Source organism: Hippocampus zosterae, chromosome 14 (assembly GCF_025434085.1).
Source record: "Hippocampus zosterae strain Florida chromosome 14, ASM2543408v3, whole genome shotgun sequence".
NCBI classification, from domain to species: domain Eukaryota; kingdom Metazoa; phylum Chordata; class Actinopteri; order Syngnathiformes; family Syngnathidae; genus Hippocampus; species Hippocampus zosterae.
The window spans coordinates 11,364,284-11,390,911 of record NC_067464.1 but is presented as its reverse complement, the minus strand read 5'-3'; the positions used below and the strand labels follow the sequence as shown (position 1 = coordinate 11,390,911).

General features: G+C 42.2%; 4 protein-coding genes across 10 annotated transcripts; 2 read left to right on the top strand and 2 right to left on the bottom strand.

Annotated features, from left to right (window-relative positions):
* The first annotated feature begins 759 nt into the window (after positions 1-759).
* On the top strand, positions 760-15,635 carry adam17a (ADAM metallopeptidase domain 17a). 4 transcript variants are annotated; one of them, XM_052086184.1, is made up of 20 exons: positions 760-997; positions 1,266-1,398; positions 2,893-3,026; positions 3,266-3,354; positions 3,909-4,095; positions 5,221-5,351; positions 5,444-5,530; positions 6,045-6,170; positions 6,261-6,405; positions 6,598-6,689; positions 6,990-7,142; positions 7,526-7,725; positions 7,868-7,971; positions 10,287-10,421; positions 10,523-10,653; positions 10,734-10,812; positions 10,889-10,977; positions 11,062-11,121; positions 11,906-11,939; positions 14,279-15,635. In XM_052086184.1, the coding sequence occupies exons 1-20, from the start codon at positions 892-894 to the stop codon at positions 14,653-14,655; spliced, it is 2,592 nt and encodes an 863-aa protein (XP_051942144.1). In that variant the 5' UTR covers positions 760-891; the 3' UTR covers positions 14,656-15,635. The 4 variants fall into 4 exon arrangements, with proteins under 4 accessions (XP_051942144.1, XP_051942143.1, XP_051942145.1 ...); XM_052086183.1 differs by having other exon boundaries at positions 11,903-11,939; XM_052086185.1 differs by lacking the exon at positions 11,906-11,939.
* Positions 15,548-17,238, bottom strand: iah1 (isoamyl acetate hydrolyzing esterase 1 (putative)). Of its 4 annotated transcripts, none has more exons than XM_052086227.1 (6): positions 17,094-17,238; positions 16,950-17,002; positions 16,491-16,717; positions 16,146-16,307; positions 15,962-16,083; positions 15,548-15,870 (listed from the first exon to the last, which is right to left on the bottom strand). In XM_052086227.1, the coding sequence occupies exons 1-6, from the start codon at positions 17,154-17,156 to the stop codon at positions 15,694-15,696; spliced, it is 804 nt and encodes a 267-aa protein (XP_051942187.1). In that variant the 5' UTR covers positions 17,157-17,238; the 3' UTR covers positions 15,548-15,693. The 4 variants fall into 4 exon arrangements, with proteins under 4 accessions (XP_051942187.1, XP_051942189.1, XP_051942188.1 ...); XM_052086229.1 differs by having other exon boundaries at positions 16,572-16,717; XM_052086228.1 differs by having other exon boundaries at positions 16,491-16,672.
* Positions 17,239-17,652: 414 nt separating this feature from the next.
* On the top strand, positions 17,653-19,537 carry LOC127614806 (dnaJ homolog subfamily C member 30, mitochondrial-like). The gene is made up of 2 exons (XM_052086224.1): positions 17,653-17,794; positions 17,930-19,537. Exons 1-2 carry the CDS (start codon positions 17,695-17,697, stop codon positions 18,625-18,627), a joined length of 798 nt encoding a protein of 265 aa, XP_051942184.1. The 5' UTR covers positions 17,653-17,694; the 3' UTR covers positions 18,628-19,537.
* Positions 19,538-19,645: 108 nt separating this feature from the next.
* On the bottom strand, positions 19,646-26,597 carry LOC127614789 (cleavage and polyadenylation specificity factor subunit 3). The gene is made up of 18 exons (XM_052086200.1): positions 26,413-26,597; positions 26,248-26,311; positions 26,024-26,121; positions 25,247-25,375; positions 24,994-25,171; positions 24,066-24,155; positions 23,815-23,965; positions 23,216-23,391; positions 22,526-22,684; positions 21,986-22,132; positions 21,644-21,796; positions 21,439-21,547; positions 21,259-21,357; positions 20,846-20,940; positions 20,695-20,782; positions 20,475-20,541; positions 20,306-20,402; positions 19,646-20,206 (listed from the first exon to the last, which is right to left on the bottom strand). Exons 1-18 carry the CDS (start codon positions 26,481-26,483, stop codon positions 20,081-20,083), a joined length of 2,097 nt encoding a protein of 698 aa, XP_051942160.1. The 5' UTR covers positions 26,484-26,597; the 3' UTR covers positions 19,646-20,080.
* Between the last annotated feature and the right edge of the window lie 31 nt (positions 26,598-26,628).

The window sequence follows — 26,628 nt, the reverse complement described above, 5'->3', positions numbered from 1 at the left end:
ACAAATCATCGACTGGTTTGCATTCAGTCAGAACACATGTAAGACAACTCGTCCACTTTTCTGGACCAGTTTGACTAGTCTTCAATGAACTGAAGAGTACTCTTAAGAAAATAATGAGACAATCATGTGTACAAAATGGGGGCGGGGGGGGGGCGGTATTTGTTTGTTTCCGAGGTGTTTGGTGACGGGGTTTTTTTCTATGCCAACCTCATGTCATGATCATAGAAAAATTACACTGGTTAATAGCAAATACAGTATATATATATATATATATATATATATATATATATATATATATATATATATATATATATATATATATATATATATATATATATATATATATATATATATATAATCAGAGTTGGGTTTATGTGTACCTAATGTATTTTTGACGGATGAAGATTTACTGTGTGTGGATACTGGATATATAGATAAATATCCATGGATCTTTCAAATTCAAATATTTAGAAAAAAAACGTTGAGCAGTTTTAATTATTCTATCTTTCAAATTCAAATATTTAGAAAAAACGTTGAGCAGTTTTAATTATTCTATCTTTCAAATTCAAATATTTAGAAAAAACGTTGAGCAGTTTTAATTATTCTAATAATAAAAAGAAAAGTTTACAGTGTTCTACTAATCAGTCGATTGGTGACAAATAACATGGAGTACGGTACTGTTAAAATGCTCCCCGGTAGGCGGATGACCCGCTTTGTTGCGGAAAAAGGCTCGCTGGATGACGTTGCGTGATAAATTCCGTGGTGACACTCCGAGCGGAAGTTGTCGCTCTGTCAACTTCCACTTTGCGCCCGCTAGCTTCCCGGACGGGCTGGTTAACTTTGGGACAATGTCGGTGTCTCTGTGATATTTGTTTTCAACGTTGTTTCACCATGTGGAGCATGTGCTTATTTGTTTTCATGGCTCACTTTAGCTCGAGTGGCGCTTTTAAATCAAGACTTACGGTTGAAGAAAACAGCGAAGCTAACGAAGAAATTGGTAAATATTGCTCTTTTTTTAAGCTAGTCATTGTGTGTTGATAAAAAAAAATAACGGCGCTCATAATGGTGACTTAATCTTACTTTTCATATACCTGCCTTAATTCTGATTCAATTTTTTTGAAAGATATTAGTTTTGTTGTAGTTGCTAACAAGCACGAGCTTGTGGCGTGACAGCTGTGTTTTTCTCAGGAATAAGATGCTCTGTTGTTCTTATTCATAAAAGCTATTATCTACTTATTCCTGACTGGTTTCGCCTTGTCTTCCAGATGCACTTAATTCCATTCTAGCTGATTTTGAGATTCTGCCAGTGTCAGACCTTCAGTTGCATTCTGTGAGGAAGAGGGACGTGCACACCCCGTCTCACCTGGAGCGCCTGGTCAGCTTCAGAGCCTTGCAGAGGTGCACAAGGAGTATTCAAACTCCATCATTTGTCTCTCACTGTTGTCATTTTATTTTAGGATTTGTGTTGTTTTATGGGGGGAAAAGTCGCTTGGAATATCTCTAATTATATGCTTGTTAGATTGAGATTTATTTGTATTGTACATAACCATACTTGGAGTACTTGAAGCATCTGAAAGAAATACTTTAGTTAATTAAAGTACAGTAATAATTTACAGAAAATAAGTTTGGTAGAATTTGAATTCCATTTTCACATGTGGACCACGTACACTGTTCAAGGTCAGAGATGATTTGGAGGTTATCCAAACCAGGGGTGTGAAAGAGTTCGGGCAATGGGGCGCTGACATCCCACCCCCGGAGTGATTCACAGCAACACCCTGATCCCCGCACCTGTTCAGGATTTTTCAGAGTCATGGTAGTACTTCGGGACACGCTAAACGGGCATCCTGCTGGGATTGAAGGAGCATTACATTCAGAATACTTCTATCTGCATCCTCCATCCATCCATTGTCCGATCTGCTTTATCCTCACAAGGATCGCGGGGGTGCTGGAGCCTATCCCAGCTGTCTTTGGGCAGCAGGCAGGGGACACCATGAATCGGTTGCTATTCAATCGCAGGGCACACACAGACGAACAACCACCTGCACTCACACCGTGGGACAATTTAGAGTGTTCAATGAGCTTGTATCTGCATCCTGTAAAATGTAATTAAATGGCTAACAGGAATGTAGTTTTCCAATTTCATGTTTTTTTTTTTTTAAGAACGTACAGTACATACCAGTGTCCTCCTAATTACGGGACATTTTTTTCCAAAATTAAATCTTCTATAAAGCCTGTTGTTTTTTTAGAGGACTTTTTGTAAGATACAGCCCATGGTGGACTGGTTAGCATGCACGTCAGCAATTCCGGCTCCAGCCTTCCTGTGTGGAGTTTGCATGTTCTCCCCGTGGCTGCATGAGTTTTCTCCAGGTACTCCGGCTTCCTCCCAGATTCCAAAAAGATGCGTGGCAGTATTGGGGATTTTAAGGTATTTTCCTCTTCCGAGAGGCGCTCACAACAAAGGTGATGTCACTTCACGAGAGAATCACAGCATCCATAAAATACAAATGACATGACTTGTCTTGCAACATTACACAATGCCAAACATTGAAAAATGTGCAGGTGTCTCACATACAAATGTTGACTTATTTATCGCGTATACGCCTACCTACCAAACCTTATTTTCAGTATGTGGATGAAAACCCACTTGTGTCCTTGCTTATCCCGCCCTTTTAAAAAAAACTCTCGTCCTACGTCCCAAAAATGGGCGTCCGTGCAGGACGGGCAGACTGTTCCGTCCCTGGAAGGAATCCCTATCTCTGGAATTTACCTATTTTATGGGCACTGATCATCACCAACCATCCCCACCCGCCAGCATTCCCTCAGAGGTGCCATCTGGAAATGGGAGGTGTTTGTAATTAGGTTTTTTTTTCTCCCTTTGTGTGTTCTCTCCAGACATTTCAAGCTGTACTTGACCACCAACACAGACCTTTTCACTGACAACTTCCAAGCTGTGTTTGTCGATAAACTCGGAAGAGAGGAAACCTTCAACCTTCAGCGTCAGAACTACTTCACGGGGCATGTGGTCGGTGAGTTCCATCACCTGTATATTTAGCTTTAACTGTTGACCAGTTTGGATACTGTATTGTCAAAATATGTATCATCACATTTTCAGTCCATTGATTTTTTTTTTCACTTTTATTTTGTGGTCTCATTGTTTTGTCTGTATTTATCGGTGTTAACAACCATCTACAATCAGATCATGACGCTGTGGTTATTTTTTTTATGTGAACATCGTTGCCAAATCTTCTGCTCTTTTTGTTTTTAGGTGAAGAGAATTCTCGTGTGCAGGCACACATTGATGGAGATGAGTTTTCAGCTCACATTCTAAGTGATGAAGCAGAGTACAATGTAGAGGTATGGAGACAGGTTTGCATATTGTATGAAGTGAGCTTTTATGCATTGTTAATAAATTAGTTCACATCACTCTGTTGTTGCCTGCTTTTGCTCTTACTTCAGAGGGAGGACAACAGGGACCAATTATTAATTCATTATGCAATGGGACCTCCGAGGTCGAACAAAATCCAGTTCATGATGCTTGTGGATCTCACATTTGTTTGCATTTGGAAATGATTTTCCCCATCTGACAGAGTTCACCGCAGATTTTTAGTTCAGTTGCCATCACCGGTTTTGCAAAAAAAAGTAAAAATAACAAATCAAAGCGCACATAATCCAAGTCTTGAAATACTTGAGGGTTTGGGTGATTCCATGCATTACAGTGATGTAATGTGTGTATATTGCTGAAGATTTGGGTCACGTTTCAAATTGTACCTCTTTGGGAGAATTTCAAATTAGAGCATCCGCTGTGCCATATTGGTCATTTATGCAGTATTCACCCAAGTGCAGTTTTTAATGTCTTTAAGATATTGTCCATAATTCTTTAATTCTTCCGTTTTGTTCATTTTTCGCAGCCCTTATGGAGGTTTACAGACAGCACTGGCGATGATGGCAGGTTGCTGGTATATCGCTCGGAAGACATTCGGAATCTGAGCCGCATAGCCTCTCCAAAAGTGTGTGGTTACATTGACATCAAGGACCTGCTACCTGAGGCCACTAAGGCAGCTTGGGACGAGCCCGAGGTGACGGACAAGAATAACGGTGTGTCTGCTTGTACGTCTCTTTCGTATTTGTCATCTGAAATGTACAAAAAAGATGAAATATTTGAATGGTTGTTGCTTGGAGATGATGTAAATTGTTTCGGAAAAGAACGGGGGTGTGGGGAGCGTAGGAGGGAAACAAATGTCTATGCTGGAGGAGGTTCTCGTGGTTAGACAAAGCGGTGTGGGTGTCAAATTCTTTGTGCTGTCACTTAAAAAAAAAAACACATCTATGCAGATCCATTATTGTGCTTAGGAATGATTACGTCAAATTACTGTGCCACTTCGAAAATGTAAAGCATGAATAAGATATCCTTTATAATAAGGTAACATTTCAAGTTGTACTTGACCACCAACACAGACCTTTTCACTGACAACTTCCAAGCTGTGTTTGTCGATAAACTCGGAAGAGATGAAATATATAAGATATATTTCTCTATAAATCTATAAGTCAAGATATAAGATATAAGAATAACAGTTGTAGATATGTGGACACTGCCTGCCGATGGTTAGTAGAAAATGCAGTCCTCCCAGTTGAGGTGAAGTTTGTACTGCAGGAGGTTTTGAAATTGATGGAGATTCTAGCTAGCTAATGAGAAGAGTTGTCCCTGTGTTTCCCACTGCTTATTGTGCAAGGACGCAGAGCGCATGCCCACATCTCGAGTGAGTGCATCGCTTACTGTCAAGAGATGCTGGATTCAAATCCCAACACTTGCTCATCTGTATCCTGACCTTGATTGACACTTGTCAGAGCAGTGTTCATTTCACAATTTGAGAACTGTCGTGGTTGTGCGTCGTTAAAAGTGGTGCTCTTTCACAGTACCCTATCCACTGTTGCTTGCCTTCGAGTAATTAGTTTCACTTCTTAATATGAAGCATGATGCTCAGTGTATTGCATTCTGTGTGCTCTGTCTTGAAGAGCTCCCTGAGAAAGCTGAAAGTGAAGTAGTTGAACATGACATCATTGTTTACTTTAAGGGTGTATTGTTGTGTATTTATCCCCTTGCCAGCCAACCTCGTACTGATGTTTGTCTGAACAGCGTTGACGTGACTTGACTTGAATATGGCAGTGAACACGTCGGTTGCTCTTTCTGTTTGTTTTAAAGCTGCACCTTTCACTTTGCAGATATTCATCAGAGAGAAAAGCGCCAAGTCCACGACCCCAAGAAGAACACCTGCCCTCTGTTGCTGGTCGCCGACTACCGCTTCTTTAAACACATGGGCCGCAGACAAGAAAGCGTCACACTCAATTACCTGGTCAGGAACTGAAAACCAAAAGCTTTGTTTGACTAATAAAATGTAGAGTTTGTGTGTTGTAATATTTCCTTGTTATGTTTTTCTTGCTGCAGATTGAGCTGATCGATCGAGTCGATGACATTTATCGAAATACGACATGGAACGAAGACTTCAAAGGCTACGGGGTGCAAATACATCAGGTTTGTGTAGTACACTACGGTGTCACCAAAGAGACTTCACTTTTTGCTGTGTCACTGCAGGAAGACTGACTGGTCTCCTCGTTGAGACCAGTCCTCCTCGTTGAGACATACATTCTAAGAGGAACTGAAAGCTTTTGTGTGCGGCTCATTAAGTTTGTTCCACTGGTGTTGCGAATGAATGGGCACACTGTTTATTGTACTGTGACCAGTCTTTTCTCACTCAAAAGATATGCATTCATTCACCCACACCAAATAATTTCTCGTTCACCCTAATGTGAAGAACCTATGGCCGCCATTCCACCAAGGTTTTTTTTTTATGGTTTGAAGGACATAAAATGTATGTGATGTTTTGACTTTCCTGTCAGTCAAGTCGATTGACTTACAGTTTTTGAGGTTGGGGGTTCAAATCTGATCTACTGCCTTTCTCTGTGGATTTTGCATAGACCCGCCAGGCTGGTGGGATGTCGTTTTATTTTATTTTATTTATTTTTTGTGTGTTTGGGTCTATTCTAAGATGATCATCCACAAAGAGCCCACTAAACCTCCTCCTGGTCGTGCTAGCACTGGCTGGGTCCACTACAACATGGAGAACAGCCCTGTGCGAGGGAAGGTGGTTTGGGATGTCAAGAAACTCCTGGAGGTCGGTGGGGAGAAAGCAATGAAAAAATAAAACAATACAACCTCAGCCACAGTACCTCAAATAATTAAGTCATTCTCAAATTGTCTCCAGCAATTCAGCTCAGACATAGCTGACAACGCATCTTCTGTGTGCCTGGCCCACCTGTTCACCTACCAGGATTTTGACGAAGGCACCCTGGGCCTCGCCTATGTGGCCCCCTCCAAACCTCAGGCCATGGGCGGCCTCTGCCCCAAAGGTAAGGTCAATGGCCCGGTTTTAAAAAAGCCTGCCTTATAAACATAGGTTAACATGGCATTCTTCTGGTGCTGCCTGTAGCCTGTTTCTATTTAATATGAAGGGTGTAGATATGCTTTATGTACTGGATATGTGGAAGTAGGATAAATACAAAACTCTTTGTTATTATTTATTTATTTGTTTGCTTTTCTAGCTTATTATCCGTCTCTGTCTGCCAAGAAGCCCAGTTACCTCAACACCGGCTTGACCAGCACCAAGAATTATGGCAAAACAATCCTGACAAAGGTGAAGGTCACCCGATAATAACGTTTGCAAGCTTAGCCATGATTGGTCGTTGCCTGAGCACCTGTGATGTCATTTTTAGTCTATGGCAAAATGGCCGCCCCCTGGGATGGATAAAAATAGGGGGATATTGCTGCTTAATTCCTATCCCAGAAACACAGTCAGTATATTGCTGTATGTAACATACCAGGGAAAGTGGTTTTGCAATGTCAAGAAGCTTCTGGAAGTAAACGTTCAGCTCTCAGCTTTGTTTTAAATGCTTGTGAATTTGTTCAACATACAAGGACATGCTTGTTCCATCAGGAGGCAGATTTGGTGACCACTCATGAGCTGGGCCATAACTTTGGAGCCGAGCACGATCCGGACAACATTCCATATTGTGCTCCCAGTGATGACCAAGGGGGGAAGTTTGTCATGTACCCAATTGCTGTGAGCGGAGACCATGTCAACAACAAGGTACCTACATCATACCGCTGCTTCTTTTCTTCTTCATGTATTGCTAGACACCTCAGGCTAATATTCTTTAGCAGGTGTAAAATCTCAGCTTAGATGACGCCTGACCAGAGTGGCAAAACTTGAGGGCAATGTGTGAAAGCCGGTTTGAAATGAACCCTTTCACTTAACCAGTATTTATTAACAGCAAACTGGCCTCCACTTTGTCTTTACAAAAATTATTCTCAATATTTATTGAGAATGCACGAAAACAGTCTCAACAAAACAAAATGCACATTTTTGTGCTTGTGATTTTATAAGTTATATCTAAAAAGTTATTCTAATTGGACTGCTATGGCTGCGCCACTTGCAGACAGATTTAACACCTTCAATGTCTCCTCTTCCAGCGTTTCTCCAAATGCAGCAAGATCTCCATAGGAAAGTCACTGCGTTACAAAGCTCCCATGTGCTTCAAGGAAAGGAACAGCAACGTGTGTGGGAACTCCCGAGTGGAGGAAGGGGAGGAGTGCGACCCCGGCTTGCTGCACCTCAACGACGACGCTTGCTGCTCGTCTAGCTGCAAATTCAAATTAGGTTCCCAGTGCAGGTATGAAATCTGACATTATACTAGTCTAAACAATAAGACACTTTATTCCTTTTAAACCTGTTCACCCCACTCGCACTCTAAATATTTGACAGTGGATTTTTGTGGATATTCTGAACACACGCACTGAATTTTTTTCTTACAGTGACAGAAACAGCCCGTGTTGCAGAAACTGCAAGTTTGAGCAGGCAGGAAAAAGGTGTCAAGAGCCAATCAGTGCCACGTGTAAGGGCATTGCCTCCTGCACAGGTAGTTATGCGCCCCCTGCTGGTCAAGCAGACAATCAACTGAATCTGACATGAATCCATTAAAAAGGCGCTCAGTGGTACTTCTAAGTATGCCTATCATGATCATGATTATAGCAATTTATCGTTCGATAAGTTAACTGGACACAGTATTTTCTTGTTCCAGACTCATATAGCTGGTCATTTGCATGCGTATTTGTTTACATACGTCATCAGCATTGAGTCACTCTTGATACCTGTTCAATTAGCAATCATTTGTTCCAAATTCCCAACTGAATTATGAAACGTCGAAAGGAACCTTATAAATAATCATATCAGCAAGCAGAAATGAACCAGTCTAAACATTCACGAATTAAGGGTTGGCGGTTGGGCTTGAAGTTGGTCTCCTGGAACCGGAAGATTGCTGTTCTAGTCCCACTACATGCAAATATAAAATGAAAAGTAGTTATTGGAGGGATGCCTGTTTGAGTGCAACCCGCTCAGTCTGTCATCTCCATTGTCATTTGTGGTGAACAACAGAAAATATCCAGCAAAGTGAGTTGAATTTCACTTTGAGAGATTAAAAAGACTATACTATATTTTTCAAAACAGTAAAATATCATTCAACACTCTCTTATCTGCTGAATGAAAAGGACACACAATATTTCTCTAATTATCAATGTAACATTCATTCATTCATTTTCCGAACCGCTTAATCCTCACGAGGGTCGCGGGGGTTCTGGAGCCGTCCCAGCTGTCTTCAGGCAGTAGGCGAGGAACACCCTGAACCGATTGCCAGCCAATCGCAGATCAATGTAACATACATTCAATTATTAAGATGAAGCAATAAAACACAACACTCCACAAGTGCCAATCATATGGAAGCTAGTTTGGTTAATGCCTTAACCAAACCAACACTGCTCAGTCATAGGCATGACTACTAGCAATCATCTCCTCCAATGATTACCGGTACACAAAAATGGTGGCCAAATGCCAAGTGTTCCAAACCTTAAGGTTTTTGATAGAGCTGTCAAACGATTAAAATATTTAATCTAATTAAAAATGCAACTGTCATAATTAACTCAAATGAACTAAAAAATTAATCGTGATTACTCACACATTTTTATCGTTTATGAATTTCCTTTTACATTTTTTGTCCTATTTTGTCCCCATTTTAATGCTCTCATCAACATGGAATCATGAATCAGCTTTTTATGTGCCAAATGCAAATATTTACTGAAATAACAATTTCGATTTTCAACTTTACGTGAACAATTTTTCACTTGGTGCAGTTATTCACACATAATCTCTCACACAATATTACTGTCCATCAATAACGGTGAAAAAAATATTTTGTCACACAACAGCTGCTCTAACAGCTTTTTTAATGAAATCAAAACAGAGCAATATAACATTATAAAGTGCACATCTAAGGTACACTAGTACTCAGCCTATAGTGGATTTAAACCATGGTTGCATACTTCGTTTTTCTCAAGTTTGCTTTCAACACAGCAGTCTGTTTCTGTATGTTTGTTGAAGAATAACGAGACACCGGACACCAGTGTTCATTATGTGCCGCTGTATTCGAAACTGCCGGCCGTACAAACAAGCACACGCACTTCCCCGTGCTGCAGGGGCAAACCATTCTGGAAGGGGGGTGGGGTTCACTCCTCCTAACACAGTCAGGCTGTGTTGATTGTGTTGGTCCTTCTTGCGCGGAAGTCTCTCTACGGTTTTGTGTAGACCTCATTTCGAATGACTACACTTGGTTCGATGACAACACGGGAGACGTTTTACTTTCGCTAGGTCGCTACCACCGTAGCGCACTGACGCTGTCAGACGAACACAGAGAAGCTCCACCCGCTCTATTTATATGGACACAGACCACTGCGACCTTCCACACAAAATGGTTGCGAACAAGTAACAATCGCGTCAGTGGCATACATCGTATACCTGTATGATACAGAGAGAGAGAGAGAAGAACAGATAACTTTGGTCTTGTCAGTGAAGCAATATGGCAACTATTTAAAAGTAAACTTTTCATTCATAAACTCTAAGTATCCCTTTTCGGTGTCTCGCGCTGCCGTGGCTGGCAAAACAGACATGGGCGTGGACCTCTTCAGCGCGCTTGTTGTTTTGTTTCTGGTGTATTTATAGAGCAACGTAACATCCGCTTGTGACGTGTGCCGCGTTAATCTCGCGAGAAAAAATTTAATCCCGTTAAAATTCATTTAAATTGATGCCAATAAAAACGCGCTAAACTGACAGCTCTAGTTTTTGACCTTCAAGGGAGCAAAACATTTCAAAGTCGTCATACAGCTAGCTGTGTTTTACTTCCAGGCAACAGCAGTGAGTGTCCTCCCCCTGAAAATGCCATTGACAACTCGCTTTGCGTGGACAACGGCCGGTGCCGCAATGGAGAGTGCAACCCGTTCTGTGAGGCTGTGCAGAACCTTCAGTCCTGTGCCTGCAATGGTATCCAATGCCGCATAAGCAACAAACCTGCTGTCTTGTGTTTTCTTTTTTTTACACAAGAAAAAAAAAGTGCTGAGTTTTTTTCGCTCTCCAATATACAGCAACAGAGGATTCCTGCAAAATGTGCTGCCGGACAAAAGGTGGTACCTGCGCCCCCTTCCTCCTATTGGACGGCAGTTTCCTTTTTCTACGTAAAGGGAAACCTTGCACTGTGGGCTTCTGTGACGAGAACGTGAGTGTGGAAATGTGAGCTCCAGACGAGACATTGTCACCTTCTGATTGGATTTTAAGGTGATGCTGATGTTTCTGCAGGGGAAGTGCATGAAGCAGGTGCAGGATGTAATCGAGCGTCTCTGGGACTTCATTGACAAACTGGACATCAACACTTTTGGTACGTGCTTGATGTCACACAACCCACATGGAACCGCCAAAATTTTGCATAGTTAATTTATTTGTCTCCCACTCAGGGAAGTTTCTGGCAGATAACATTGTGGGCTCTGTTATTGTGTTCTCGCTCATCTTCTGGATCCCTCTTAGTATTCTCGTACACTGCGTGGTAAGAACTTAACTTTCATTCTGCCAAGTGGCTTTGAATTGTAAAAATATTTAACCTTATTGTCATGTTGCTGTTCTCTTACAGGACAAGAAACTCGACCAGCAGTATGAGGAGAACACTATGTCGCTGTACTGCCCTCTGAACGTAAGTGCATGATCGCTTACAAGTTCCCCGTGTGCATTTTGAAAGTGCCTTTTGAAGAAATCTGTGGTGAGCATGGGAGACGTTTTTCCTTTGGTTCCGGTCAGTTCTATCAGTTGAACCGTAAGAAACACATACCGAACTTTTCAATAGATTCCCCGGACATTCAATATGAGAGCTGTATCAAAATTTGTCGAACGGTTAAAGAGGAACGATAATAATAACAGCAACTGCCCCTGTACTGCCCATGTTTTATTGATGTTTGTTATGTGAGAAGGGTGTGTCATACAATATGACATGATGATATCCTGATCCATATGTGGATTCTCAAGTACTTTCATTATGTAGAAAGATTACCGGTAATTTAGTTATTTGGTCAAATAAAACCAGCAGTCAAAATCAAAATGCCCATATAAACCAAACATCCTACTAATCCACGGGCTGCCTTATATTTCTATTTCCCACTTATTATTTTCCTTCAGCTTTTAAACCTACCTCAGGAACTTAAAAAGCACTCAGTTCTTATAACGGTTGTCAGTCAACCCCAAATGTCTTTTGATACAGCTCTTGCATTAGATTTTGCAAACGTTTCTTTCGCATTTGATGGTAGGATGCAGTAACCTGGACGATAACTGGAAAGGCTTTCACCTTAACGTTTGTCTTGAGTCCCGAGGCACATTCACAATTGTGTTCAAAGGTTGGAAGTTAGCGGTGGGTCTGTCACTCCGTGCGGTCTTTCAATGACCTTTCTGTCACTCATGGCCTTTTCTTATTGGAACTGCAGCAGACGCTGGAGGTTTGTAGTAGAGCTCCAGCCATAGGTGAGTGTGTGTGCCATGGCTTGGTATTGCATTGCCATCGAGTCCATGATGGTGATAATGATAATGATGCATGGTCTGTGGGCCCGCGTTTGGGATACTCGCACTCCTTTACTCCTTGACGTAATCGCTGATCGCCCACAAAGTCGCCGCTAGGACATCCCGTACGCCATTCGATCAGAAATTACCTCAAGAATGCAAGATTGTGGCTCGGGAGTACTCAAACAGAGACCTGTTGTTGTCTGTAAAATCAGATGCAGTGTGTGTCCACATTTTCAGTTTGCATCTGCGATGAGCATGAGTCTTTTACCCCTTCTTGTTTTTCGTTTCTTTTTGCACAATGGCCATTAGTTTGTTGTTTGGGGAGGGCGAGGGGTGTTAGATTGGTAACATTCCTCACAGGACACTTGAGCCTCTTTTACACAGATCCAGCAATAATACTGCATCAGAGCCGCAACTGTGGACATTAATCAAAATTTGTCTTTTTAACACAAGACGTTTGGTCTACTGATAAATTGAATTTTAAAATGTGGTTTGACAGACTGTGAGTTGATTTTGGGCAAGAGGGAATATACACCAAAGACTGGTCACCAGCCAAGAACAGAACCCCCAGAGACGAGCAATGACACCCACAAGCCTCAGACAATTTAGTGTTCAAAAAAACGACTGCACCGGATGGCAGAGTTTTGAACAGTTCCAATGAAATGTTGTTTGTTTTTATGAAAACAAATTTTGAAAATGTAATAATAGTTTTGAAATTAAATTACAATTGATTTAGATGTACTCTTTCACACGAACCCAGCAAAGTGGGGCTGGCCATTTTTTTTGGGGGGGTTGACCTCCGCTTTGAACTATCCACTGCCTCCTGGCATTGTGAAGCGCCCTAACAACTCGGATTGATATATGAATGGAGTAACAAAGCTGCATACTCGCTATTGGGAGAAATGAAGCCACTTGCCCACTCCAGCTAACTTGGAAGTTACCATTCACGAAACTGTGATGATATACTCGAAATGGTCCATGCAAACAGTGAAATACATTCATTGAGAGGCTATGATACTCCATGTAGGGTTTCCTAGCATAAAACACACCCTTATCACAGTGTTTTTAGCTAAATAAATCCATAAATAACAATTTGTCAAGACCAGTGGCAATGTAAGATGGCTCCCCTCGGGCTTCAGCTGCAAGGGGCCTTATGATAGTCCATCCATTCATTCCAGACCAGGCTTAGCACGAGTAGGCGCTATTTTGGCTCTGTACAACTTCTGAAGGTGGAAAATTGCCGGCTCCAGTTCCTCCCACATTGTGTTTTTATGGAAAAAGCAGGGAACTGCCGGCTTTGCCCAGGCTTGTAAAGGGGGCTACAGTGTTGCTGTGAGACACACTTTTAAACAGGAAAATAAATTGTGGTTTTTACCTGAGATGGATATGAGCCTCCTGGCTGTCAAATAAAAAAATGTGCATCAGAAGTTGCGTTTCCACCAAGCAGTACAGCTCAGTTCTATTTTCCATGGTGCACTTGTGACTCAAAAACCTCTGACCGGCCATCAAAGGACTGACACCATCTGTTCATAATGGGGCATTCTTAATAAATGAGACATTTTGTATTTTGCAGGTTTACTTATGATGGCACAGGTTTACCCGAACATCACAATGCTAGGAAGCTATATTAGTATTACTCACATCCAATTTTTAACAGATTTACTTCAAGTTGTGTTATGACTACATGTTTCAGGTCACTCAATACCAAAAATAATGAGATAGTACAGGTCTTCTTAAAATGTTCTGAGCACTCATTTTCATGCAGAAAATCGCTCTGTCCATCAGGTCTGAATGGATGTAGCACATTTTGGGGGGTTCTCAAGTAGATGAGTTTTAGGTCATAAGTTTGCTCTGACCAACCGATCAGAAGATGGAGAAATGTTGACGTTATTGAGGGGCCATCACTCTGGCCCTTTGAAAACATCCGCCATCAGATTACTTGCTCTGCACCCCACATAAGGCTGCAATCTTTTTGGACACAACTAAATTAAGATCCACACACATTGTAGGGCACAATGTAGCCACAAGAAACACTACAAAATGAAGGCGATGCAGTAGGCCGTTCTCTTATGAGAGATTTAGACCTACGTAAGAATATGCAGAAATCAATCTGATTATATTCATTTTCAGTGAGTGTCCTAACCAAGAAAAGGGCTTCCAGGTCTGAGACAAACTGTAATGCTTGGTGGAAATAAAGTTAAAATGTCACACAAATTTGAGCAAAAACGGTATGGATCCCACCTCAGGTCCCCCGCAGTTGACACCTGCATGTGACTCAACGCCTTTTCGTCTCCTTCCAGCAAGAAATCTTGAGCAACCTGGAGACGGCGCTCATGCGCATCGTCAAGCCTCCTCCGCCTCCCTCTTCCCCCTCCGCCGGCCCGACCGCGCCCTTAGCGCAGCCCCGCCAGGTGGCGGCCAGCACCGTTTCAAACTTGACCACCGGTCTGAGCTATGTGCCAACGCCGGAAGTCGACTGCAGCGGGGGGCTGCGGATGGCCACCATCCAGGAGGACAACAGCAGCGACTCTCACCCGGGAGAGGAGGCGGTCCGGCCCGACGAGTTCCCAACCGCAGGAGCCTCCTTGTCGGCTACGAAATCCTCCTACGAGGATCTGAGCGATCACAGCCCATCAGCTGGGGAGAGGCGGCGCCTCAAAAGGCAGGAGTGCTTTGACGCCAAAGAGACAGAGTGTTGATTCCAGTTGGTGTGTAACTAACACATTAGCACATTGACCTTAAAGCTACCTATCAATGATATCAAATACATTCACAAGGAACTTTCTATACTCCAATCAAGATGAACCACCTGCCATTGAAGTGTCATTTCCTGTCATTGTACCTCAAACATTTTAGACAGTATTTGCTCACCACAAGTTGCCGTGTTGCACTTTGAAACAATTTCCGCTCCGTTTTGGTGTGCAAAACCACTGAATGATCATCTTACTGTAATTCCCCGCTATTTGTAGGGGACAGGGACCAAGTCCTGCTGCGGAGTGAAAAACAGCCAGTAATTTAAGCCCCCCCTTTCAACGTTGTATAGGATTGCATATGTTAATGGTTAAAAGCATGAATTCCAAATCCTAACTTTTTAGTAGTCATAAAAAAACTTTTAAACAGCAAAGATGTGTCAATTTAAGGGACAGTACTTCCTTGGCACCTATTATTACACTTCTATTGTGCCATCGTGTGTCACTATATAAAGAGTACACAATACGGAGAGAACCTGAAGTAGGTGAGAACCATTTGTGAATAGTTAACCGTGTTCATGCAGAAGATTACTGCATCCATATGCGTTGTGTCATGACCGGCTCCTTTTTAAGTCTGCTTTGTGTGACCCCTGACTGCAAAATACTGTTGTGCCTTTCTTGGACTGTTATTCCATCTCATGAAAAGCGAAGCAGGAAAATGGAAATCCTGTTGCAAAGCTGTGAGGTGCTTTTAAGTTGTGTTACCGTTTCTTTTCTGTGCTCGTGTCAAACTGGTCACAGTGTCTTGCCACTGTTGCCTGCTATTTAAGTTTAAGCCCAAACCGCAATGTGGCTGACATGAAATGAAAGGATGTGAAATTGTTACTCACTGAAATGCTTTTATTCATGTCCATTGCTTGCATTACTTACACACATCCCAATAAATGATTTGATTACATACAGAAAATGTAATGTTGTTCAAGCTCTTCCAAATGAGAGTCCTCATGTCGTCTTGTCCATCTTCTTCATTGGTCGCACAGCAGGCTGTTCTCAGGGACCCCGGCGTCCACATCCCCCCAGTAGGGCAGGATGAAGGGCAGATGAGCCACTCTGCTCTCCAGCAGCTTCCAAAGGTGCTGCATCACAAACTGGTTGCCTTTTTCAGACAGGTGGAGACCATCCGAAAGGTAAACTGTGAAGTCCTATGGAGATTAGATCCAAATATGTTAGTTGGATGCATTCACTTACTCAACATGTGATTGTGGCTGGGATTTTTTTAAAATAACACCAAACCTGTCCGTCATTCTGCATGAGCGTCCACAAGTCCAAGACGTCAACGCCGCACTGAGTAGCCGCCTGAACACACGCCTGAGCGTACTGACCCGCCACAGAGTTCAGTCGATTGAGAGGACAGCCTGGGGCGCAAAAAGACACTCTATGAGCTTCAGTGGAGACACCAATGTACATGTGAAACTACCTTTCAGCTTGCACTCTTTCTCCCAGGCTGCCTCATGGATAGGAGGAGGGGTTATGAAGATGACCTTGCCTGCAGGGACCCCGGCCTTTGCCAGGTGGCTGCTCATTGCTTTCAGGTTCTCTGAGTACTCATGAAGAGGGACATGTTGCTGAGGGTTCTTATCTACATGCAGATGGGAATAATATCAATGTGTGAGTCCTACAATGGCACATCCACCACAGGAGGTTCAATTTAACCGTTTCAGGGACAGCGCTTATTACATTGGACAGCTTATCGTTATCAGAACAAAATGTGAAATCCATTGAAAATATAAACTTTTATTGCAGTGTGTCGTGGCGCGTATACCTCCCCCGCTGAGGAAACTAGATCGCAACGTCGCATGTCGGTGCCGTCGTAAACGAGGAACCAGAATGAGAAGTTGTATACCTTGCAGGGCGCAGTCGTTGGCTCCAAAGAAGACAGTAACTGCTGAGATGTTGGCCAACTCGTCCTGATGCACTATTCGGGGAAGAACAATCCTTCCCCATCTGGAGTTGTAGCCCGACAGCCCTCTGTTAACTACGTCACACTTCCTGGTCGCACAACATATCTTTATTTATATAGCGTTTTCACAACAACTGGAGCTGTAACAAAGCGCTTTACACAACGTGACATAAAATAATAATAATATAACAACACATAGCTTGAAACATTTGACGATAATACAACAATTCCGACAGGTCTTGTTTGGACACACATTTCCATCGATTAGTCTCCTAAATGTACATCGACTATGATAGTACAGAAACGTGGAGGGCAACAGACCTTGCTAATTTATCGGCGATGCCGGAACCCCATCCGTTCACTTGAAAGGAATTCTGAAAGAAGTAAACAAAGTCAGCTAACAACATGTAGCATAGCAGCGAACGAAAATCAACAACTGAAGCTCCATTCATAAAGTCAGCTGACCTGGGTGATGGAATCCCCGAAAAGAATAACTTGAGGCCAAATTAAAGTTTTCAATCTGGACATGGCGTTTTATTGTCATAAACCAATCACACACACTTGACGCTCGAGTTGTAGGGCGCATGCGCAACTCAATATCTTTTCTACATGAACGTGTCAAAACAACGAAAATGTGTAGAATTTTACACAGCACTACACGATTTACAAATTTATTCAAAGAGCAGTAATTTTCTAAGTTTGGTACTCGTACTACTGTACCATTAATAGTACGAGTACCAAACTTAGAATGTCCCCTGATGCCGTGTTAAATAATTACTGAATTAAATATTCAAACTGTGCATAATATACAGTGCCTTAATTTTTTTATTTAATCTAGTACAGTGCATTTATAAAGTACAGTTCAGTTGTATTTCACATTTAAGAACATGCATTTTCATTTAATCTTTAAGAATTCTTTTGTAAATACGAACAAATATTGGGGGATAAACGAAAATAGTGTGCCGTTTTTATCTTAAATTTTGCCATCCGTAGCAATAGGGGGCGCTGCACAAATAGCAAAAAAAAAAACACAACAAAAAACACTTCCGTGTTGAACTCCACAAACATGGTGGAGGTTATGCTTCGTTTTGGTAGAAGGACTTTCAACATATCGCAGAAAATATGCAACTACTCAGCACTGAAACCTGTTAGGAAGCACGAAGAAGGTACGATGTATTCATCCACGTTATCCAGTGGCGTTTTATTTGTGGATTTTAGCCGTGATCGAGACATAAAGAACCGACACTTAACTCATCGGACAACGTGTGATGTTAACGGACGCTTTGTTGATTATTGCTTAGGGATGAAGGATAATAAAAGTATCAGTCACACACATGCTTCTGTGTGGCGGGGACACGGAAATGCTTTGGGGATTTTCTTCACCACTTGTCCGGGCTCTTCTTGGAGTCATTTAACTTTTATCAGGACTTACGTCAATGGCGACCGAGATGAGCCTCTTTACCGAAGCAAAACGGGTTACTACGACATCCTCGGCGTGTCTCCAAAGGCTACCCAAGCTCAGATCAAAACCGCCTACTACAAGCTGTGCTTCCTCTACCACCCGGACAAGAACGCCAGCAACGACGATGCCACCGTCCGCTTCTCGGACATCAACGAGGCCTACGCGGTGCTGGGCCACAAGGGTTTGCGGAGAAAGTACGACCGCGGCCTCCTGAGCCAGCTCGACTTGACCAACAGAGCCCGGGCCGGACCTTCCGCCACCAAATCCGCCGCAGAAGGGAGCGCGGCTGCGGGAAAGAGGAGCGCGGCGGTGGACCCTCGAGGGAGCATATTCGACTTCGACAAGTTCCTTCGCTCGCATTACGGCGACCAGCTCCAGAGGGACAGAGACATCCGGCAACGCAAGGATGAGATGCTGAGAAAACGCCAGGAGTCCTTGGGCGAGAGGAACAAGGACAGGTCCATAGAGGTGGGCGTCCTCATCCTGCTCTTTACGGCTGCGGCGTTGTTGGCCACCACGAGGGGAGCGGCGAGCTGAGGCGGCCGACTGGAACAATTTATACCTTGACATGTTCATTTTTCATGCCCACAAGGTCTAACCTCATATTTTTCTATATCATATTATGAACCGTAAACTTTCGAAATTTGATAATACAGTATAGTCCTTCGGACATTAATACATGGATAATTAATGCTTAAATTTGAGAGGAAAGAGAATTTTTATTGCAACGCAAATCTGGGGCGGTTCGGAACCAATATCTCCTCACAAGTGTTGCTTGTCTAAAATGTGTTAATGTGTGTATATTGCGACAGAAGCGTTTTGCAGACCTGGCTGTAATAAGTTTTGCCCTGACTAACGAAGAATAGGATGGAAGAAGCTTGACGTCATCGAGGAGGATCAGCATCCTGCCTGGACATGTTTCTATTTCTGTGACGTGGCCATCTGCGAATAACTGGATTGATCCTTTGGGTTATTTTTACTATGTCAAAATGACTGCTCGTCTGAGCAAGAAGTCCGTGGTTACTTTTTGACAGTACTGTATTGTGATTGATGGTGCTTATTCTTATTCATAGTTTATCTACATGAAATTAAAAATGTTTAATTTCGATTGTATTTCAGGAGTCAATGCTTACTTAAGGGCATACATGAAGTGCAGTTAAATCTTTATTCTATTACAGCCACCAAGGTTGTGCATGTGCCCGTATGTATAGAGCCTGATTTGGAAAAAAAAAACATGTTTGAAGTTTAACAAATTCATGGATCAGAATGACAAAGACATGTCTTGTATTTATTAAAACGTTCCTATTTATAATACCGGTACTTTGATGAACATTCTTGTTGGGAAGTGCAAAGTTCTGGAATTGTGCCTTTTATTACAGAGAAAAATGTCTTTGTCATCCATTTATTGAAGTAATAATAAATCCATATCTGGATAATGCACAGTAAATGTTTTTTGTGTTCACTGTGTCATGCTAAGTTATCTTGAAATTGTATATTCGCGAAGCGTTCTTATGGTGTGAAGGAAAATAAATTCAATGAGAAAGGATGACCTTTGACGCCAGTTTGTTTTTAAATACTCAACATTTAGTGCAATTAGAAATTCACAAATGTTAAAACACAAAAAGTCTTGAGTCAGTGCATTTTGACTAACAACATTAAATAAATGCAATGCTTGCAGGTAAAACAACATAGCCCGTGTTACAAGTACTGACGATGAACTATTACCTCGTGAAAGTCTGATATCCAATGCCAGTTTATAATTTAAATACTGAACATTTAGTGCAATTACAAATTCACAAACACTAAAACACCAAAAGTCTCAAGTCAGTGCATTTTTTAAAACTACCTGAACATAAAATAGAACTGCTTACAGGGAAAACATAACATAGCACATGCTAAAAATACTGACAGTGAACTAGTAGCTCAAGGACGCAAGTCAGTGTTATCCAGACCTTACAATTTCAGTGTGTCACTTCAAAAATGACATCACTTAACACTTAAGTGATGGCATGAGTGACGTGATGGGGTTGAGGGCGTCATAGAGGCGCTGCACGGCTTGCTCCACCAGTTCCCTCAAGGAATCATCCTCTGTGTCCTCATCCTCATAGCTCACTGACTGGTTGGGGCAGGAGAAAAGTGTTAAGTGGGTGCTATGACAAGCGCCTGTTGAGGGTGAAAAGGTCCAGAGGGTAATGTTGCACAATATAAGTCTCACCCGTGTTTCCAAGAAAATGTTCACTGTCTTCCCGTCGACGGTCACCGAAATGTTTTGATGATCGTTGACGTCCACGTGGTCCTGTCCAAACATGTCCCTGAAACAAAATGATGCTGAACAATTCTGATAATGACAAGAACTGCTAATATGATGGAATCGTGCTACTCACTGTAACATGATTTCTAGTCGACTTTGAAAGATGTCCATGTCCAAAATGGAACTCTGGGTTTCCATGACTGAACACACAATCAAACTGTGTCTTTGATTGAGACAACAACAAAAACACGTCCAGTGTCCACTCAACGTAGGCAAAGTTCCACCCACGACATACACCTGCACAAACTGAAGTGCTGAGATCACAAGTACTGTCACCACCAATTACAGCCCACCTTTCTGAGCCTTTGGGTTTGACTGGACCTCCAGCACCACAGTGGTGATGGCGTCGGCGTACATGTCGTTGAGAGGATTAGCGATCCACTGAAAGCAAAACACAAAGAAGTTGGACGATGGGAGTTGGCGTTCGTGCATCCCAGCACTCACCTCCAGCAGAACCATGCCGACTTCGTGGATCAGAGTGATACTTTGGAAGATCCTCAGCGTTTTCTTTTCGGTACCGTCGAGCTCTTCCACATCACCTGACAGAGAGAAAGCTCAATGCTCTGCACCACGTGGTATATACGCTGCATCCGGAAACAAATTTTTGCACTTCCCCCTTTCCCACAATTTGTTATGAAATGGGCCAACTGCCCGAAGAAACTTAAGTTTTAATGCTGCAATTGCTGCTAAAGGTGCAACGGCAACATGTCGAGCAAAGGAGGTGAATACTTGCATACGTGCAATTTCTTGGTCTATTTTGACACATTTGTAAAATATGTATAGGGGGAAAACATGTCAGAACGTATCGGGTGTTGAAATTCGAGGGTTAAACATGCTTTGTATACACAATGTCTCACCCGTGAGGTTCCTAAGGTGGCAGACGAGCAGTGAGTAGGGTCCTGTGAAGGGGATGGCCTGCGTCTGCTTCACTGTGCTCATGGACAGCTCCGTATACACTGCAAAAAAAATAAAATAACGTAGCATGTTGACATGTTTCGTGGAGGGATGACGGGTGGATTGTTGAAGACTTGACTCACGGGAAAGGTCGGAGGGGTTGAGGATGTGGTAGTTAAAGTTCTTCTTAACCAGGATGCCGGACACCCTCTGACCTTGAACGCACTTCTGATCCGCCAGAGAGCCCATCACCTGAACGCAGCAGCGCAGTCACGTCAGGGCTATGAGAGTTCATCAAACAATCAATCTGTAGCCTAATAACGTAACGGCATAACAACGTTTAAGAACCTTGGCCAGTTTCTCTCCCCTGAAGTTGAGGGTGACCGACTCTGTGTTGCGAGGGTTGTGGACTTCGATGTGAACCTGGTCGTTGTCCTCGTACTCTCGGATAAGCGCCGCCTTCAGGCGCGCCATCTCGTTCTGCTCGCCGTGGACCAAGATCTGAGTGTAGTATTTTCCCATGTGTTATTTAATCTCTATTGTGATATTCTAATACATTGCGATATCCCTGCTGTAGCTACATCAAATAATGTGCTTTGTTTCTCATATTTTGCCCCTTTTGTGTAGATAGACTACCTTATATTTTTGCAAAGTCAAAAGGTATGAGTGATGCGTTTTGGCTCCCCCTACCACGTGTGGGGGTTTGAGAGCGCGGATGAACTCGCTGGTTTGCTGGTAGTCTGTGTGGGCCGAAAAGGAGATGTAGTCCACCGACATCTTCAGCTGCAGCTTTTGTCCCGACATAGTGGTGATCTCCTCCGGCTCGGACATGATGTGCTGCGCAGCAAATGCAGACACCACTGTAAATTGCATTCACATTCATATGCTCGTAATATACCTCATTCTATCACCATCTCTCTGGTGGCGTTGATAATTTGGACAACAGTACTATAGTTGGAAATACCAGATGGGTAAATTAGAAGGGTTTCCTAAATTATGTAACCAAAATATAACAAACAGCTCTCTGCATGATGTCAGGCACTTGATCAGGTAACGGGGTTCTTTTAATTACCGGTACCATGAATCATTAATTAATGATTTAACTTACACTTAGCAACGGACAGGCCTTCTTCCAACTATTTTTCTTCTCTTCAGTGAATCTGCACGTGAGTTCTAATTTAATGAGATGCAATTGCAGGTGCTCATATGGGAAAAATGGTGCCAGCTGACCTTGGCCAGTGTTCCCTCCACACAATATCCAGCGATGATGACTCCATTTCGCTTGTCCGTGCACCAGCTTTCAAAAAGCTCTCTGGAAAGGCCGCTCTGCATCATGCCAGGGGACGCCATCACCACACTGGGGCCGATGTCATCAAAGTGGTCCATGCTCTGGGATTAAAGACACTGGAGTAAGTTTTTCATTTTTTCCTCTGTGAAAAAATTATTTATTCATCCCACAATTGAAATCTTTAAACACGTGTCTAAAATGTGTCTGTGAAACCAACGTTGCATTTTTTGGCAATAATTCCATGTTTTAGCGCAAAAACATGGAAGAACACCATCCCGACTGTGAAGCATGTTGTGGCAACATCTTGCTTTGGGGCTGTTTTTCAGATTCTGTGCATTTTTGCAAAGAAAAGTACGGAAATAGTACCACCTGAAAATGTGCCACTCTGATCAATTCCAACCCAAGAAGAGTGTTGTAATAAAATATAAAGGTGCCGAAACACAGTTTTAGTTTGAGGGTGTGCATATGTATGCAAGTAGGTTACTTTCCACTTATTTATCCCCTCAAGAACATTTTTTGTGCAGGTTCTAAGTCACACACACACACAAAAAGATGGTCTCACATTGTTATCCCAGAAAAAACTGGCATTTGAATATATTCACAGTACATCACTGACAAGTTTTGTCCTCTACCTTGAGGTTGCTGATGTGCTTGAAGACAAAGGGGTTGTTAATGTTGATAGCCTTGCGAATTTTGTCATTCATGGCGTTGACGTAGGTCTGGTACACGGCCATGCACTTCTTGGCCAAGGACGAGGCGTAGTAGATAGGGATGTCGTGGAGCTCCGGATGGTTCTGCCAGTACTCGTCTGGAGAAAGGCATTCAACAGGAAACAAGACATGACAAGACAATTGATACTGCAGACATTTTTAAAAAACATTCCTAACTCTCATTCAAGTACAGTCATGAGAAGTTCACCACTGTCAAATAAAACAACAAATATTACAAGTATGTTTTCTCACATGGCAAGTTTTGCCTGACGTTGGAGGCTTCACTATTCCAGTATATTATTTGGGCAATGCACACTAATAAATGTAAATCTATTCAATTTAAGTTGTATCAATACAGTTTACATGACTAAAAGCTCGAGCCCCCAACACCCACACACAACGGCATCCCGACGCCCTAAGATGTTGTTACACAATATTCACACTGATTTCATTTTTTTTTTTCTCAGTGGTGAATGTGTTGAGACTATTTATGATAAGTCCTCGTAAAATGAGTGTCTCACCCAGAATGAGCAGGAGTTCCTGGGCTCGCCCCAAAGCGAAAACGGGGATCAAACAGCGGCCCTCTCTGTTGACGATATCGTGGACCGTGTTACAAAAGCGAGCCTCGCGCTCTTCGCGCTTCTCATGGATGTGCGTGCCGTAGGTGGACTCCTGCACAAGAACGATGAACGACATTTTTGATCACCTCAAGATACAAGGAAAAATGCACGCACACTTTTTGTGAGAAATGTTGAATTTTGCTGGGGCGTACAATGATTAAAATATCCGGTTTGACGCTAGGGATCTCAGCCGCCATGAGGTGTCTGTCTTCCTGTCGTGAGAAGTCTCCCGTGTAGAGGAGCTTTGGAAGGAACCAAATAAACATATCACGTTAACCATGAATAATAATACCAGCAGTCAGAGGTGGATAGAGTTGCCAAAAACTGTATACAAGTAAGTAAAAGTACTGTTACTTTAACATATGATTGCAGTAAAAAGAAGTCTTCCAAATAATGACTTAAAAGTAAGAAATTGGTGAAAAAAATAATACTGAGTTAGTGGTGTATAACTTCTAATTTATTTTGCTTTTTGCATCAGAGAATGACAAATGTCAAATAAACAAACATATAAAGTTGGGAATGTAACTGAAACAATAATAGATGAAATGTTCATAAAATAACACATTAAGAAAAATACAACCACAAAAAATTGTTTTGAATTTTTTTGTTTGCTCAATATAATAGAGTATAAGTAGCATTTCTTTAAGAAGAAAAAACTTAAGTGAAAGTAAACGTTGTGTTTCATTAAGAATATTGTGAAAATTAAAATCAATGCAAAAAGTTACTTCAAAATCATTCACTCCCAAAGACGTTTTTAAACGTCTTTTCAGACTGGGTGTAGAATTAGCTGGTACTGAATGAGTCAATTAAATGTAGTACAGTAAATGTATCCACCACTGTAGGTAAGTAGCACAGAGAAACTTCCAGAAAGACATGCCACAGAAGTGATAAAATATTTCCTCAGAAAATACCTGAAGAGTCACACAAAACTTGGATTCAAATCATCATCATGCACAAATCTGGTGAGACTCAAGCTCAGTAAAATGCTATTTCAAACACAATTGTCCTTTTCTTTGTTTGATTCTGGAGGTTCCACTGACTATACGAGTAAGTATTTTGTACTCAAATAAAAGCTGTTACCTTGACTCCAGCTATTTCAATCATAAACATGGCAGCTCCCAGCACATGGCCGGCATGGTAACACCAGAACTTGATCCCCGCCACCTCTTTGACCTCATGGAAGTTAATGGTCTCAATCTTATCCATACTCTCCTCCAGGTCCGTTTCGGTGTATAGCATATCATCTGCAGAAATGTTGCTGCAACGGGGGAAAAAAGTACAACATACAGTAATGTATTCTAATTCAAAGGCAATAAAGAGTTTCGTATCTTACCTGACTTTGACGTAGTCCGACAGAAGCCAGCGGTAGATGGCCTTGGTGGCGTGAGTCATGAAGGTTCTGCCTTTGAAGCTGGTCTTCTGGAGGAACCAAGGCAGAGCCCCACAGTGATCCAGGTGGAAACTGGAATCAAAACAAATTGATTATGTAGTCACACAATGTATGCTTCACGGGGGACATTTAACACACAACATTTATTTTTTTAAATTGCTTGTACATAGTTGGGTCGCTAGTGTGCCTGCCTAAATATCAAGCATGACATGAAACGACCAAATAATTGCTCGGTCAATGTTGCTTTACTGTGCATTTGTTAAAAAAATTTTTTAGCTGAGACTTTTAGCTTGTACTCATTAACACTGTCAAGATTTAGAGAAGGTTGCAAAGTGATGTCCGCTGAGTACAGCCTTTCTATGTTGCATTCACTTGGGATTTTTTTTTTGCATATGTTTTTGTATCTAAAGTAATCCAGAAAGAAAGGTGACGGATGAAAAGATGAAAGAATGTAATGTTAACAAAATACCAAGTGAGTGGGAGTCAAGGAAAGAAGGATGAAAGTTGAGAGAAGGAAGGGACGAAGACAGTGAAGGAGGAAAAGAAAGGAAGAAAAGCAAGGAAAGAAGGATGGGGTGAAGGAAGGAAGGAGCCAAACACGGCCTGATTTCTGCAAGACAAGATCCTTGGTATATTTAAACGAAAGCATGCCCCACAATACACAATACACGTGCGGACTATTTTCAATTGCGACCAAAACAACGACAAAAGAAAAATTACTGGCTGATGAGCAGCAGGTCAATCTCCGCTGGGTCGATCAAGTCTATATAAGGGAGGGCATCCATTCCTTCTAAACCAGGGTGGATGCCACAGTCCAGCTGTTGAAAACACAAATTAAAACAAATGGTAGTCTCCAAACACATTTCTTTTGGTCTCTCCATTTAGCTGTCTAAAAATATATAGCTAAGGCCATAATCATTGATTAGTAATCAATCATTAGTCACCATGATTTTTCTTCCTTTGAACTCCAGGATAATACAGGACCTTCCGACCTCCTGCCCAGCACCACTGGGAAAGAAAACGATAAAAATGACGGTAGCCAACATTTTTTTTACATAATTTGAGATATAATCATTTTAAATACATAATCAATGAATGTATCAGCGTACAGCGGACGAATATGAAGTTGGTCACTCTCCTCCGCCGGGACGATCATCTCCACTTTGCGTTTTGATGCCATAGCTATGGAAAAGCACAAAGCGCAATGACAAATGTAAAAATCAAATCATAGCGCAATGTTTTGAAAATGAATGAGGAGGCGTTCCCTCGCCACACAGGACACTTCCGGTAATGCATCAAAACACCACCGGCAAGACTGAGGGCAG

Coding starts and splice junctions, on each gene's coding strand:
- LOC127614806 (XM_052086224.1), top strand. CDS start 17,695: ATGGTGGAGGTTATGCTTCGTTTTGGTAGAAGGACTTTCAACATATCG. Junction 17,795..17,929: donor TGTTAGGAAGCACGAAGAAG/GTACGATGTATT, acceptor ATTATTGCTTAG/GGATGAAGGATAATAAAAGT.
- adam17a (XM_052086183.1), top strand. CDS start 892: ATGTGGAGCATGTGCTTATTTGTTTTCATGGCTCACTTTAGCTCGAGT. Junction 998..1,265: donor CGAAGCTAACGAAGAAATTG/GTAAATATTGCT, acceptor CTTGTCTTCCAG/ATGCACTTAATTCCATTCTA. Junction 10,813..10,888: donor ACTGGACATCAACACTTTTG/GTACGTGCTTGA, acceptor TCTCCCACTCAG/GGAAGTTTCTGGCAGATAAC.
- iah1 (XM_052086227.1), bottom strand. CDS start 17,156: ATGTCCAGATTGAAAACTTTAATTTGGCCTCAAGTTATTCTTTTCGGG. Junction 17,003..17,093: donor TCGGGGATTCCATCACCCAG/GTCAGCTGACTT, acceptor TACTTCTTTCAG/AATTCCTTTCAAGTGAACGG. Junction 16,084..16,145: donor GAAAGAGTGCAAGCTGAAAG/GTAGTTTCACAT, acceptor TTTGCGCCCCAG/GCTGTCCTCTCAATCGACTG.
- LOC127614789 (XM_052086200.1), bottom strand. CDS start 26,483: ATGGCATCAAAACGCAAAGTGGAGATGATCGTCCCGGCGGAGGAGAGT. Junction 22,685..23,215: donor AGCACATCAGCAACCTCAAG/GTAGAGGACAAA, acceptor CTTTAATCCCAG/AGCATGGACCACTTTGATGA. Junction 21,548..21,643: donor GGGGAGAGAAACTGGCCAAG/GTTCTTAAACGT, acceptor TGCTGCGTTCAG/GTGATGGGCTCTCTGGCGGA.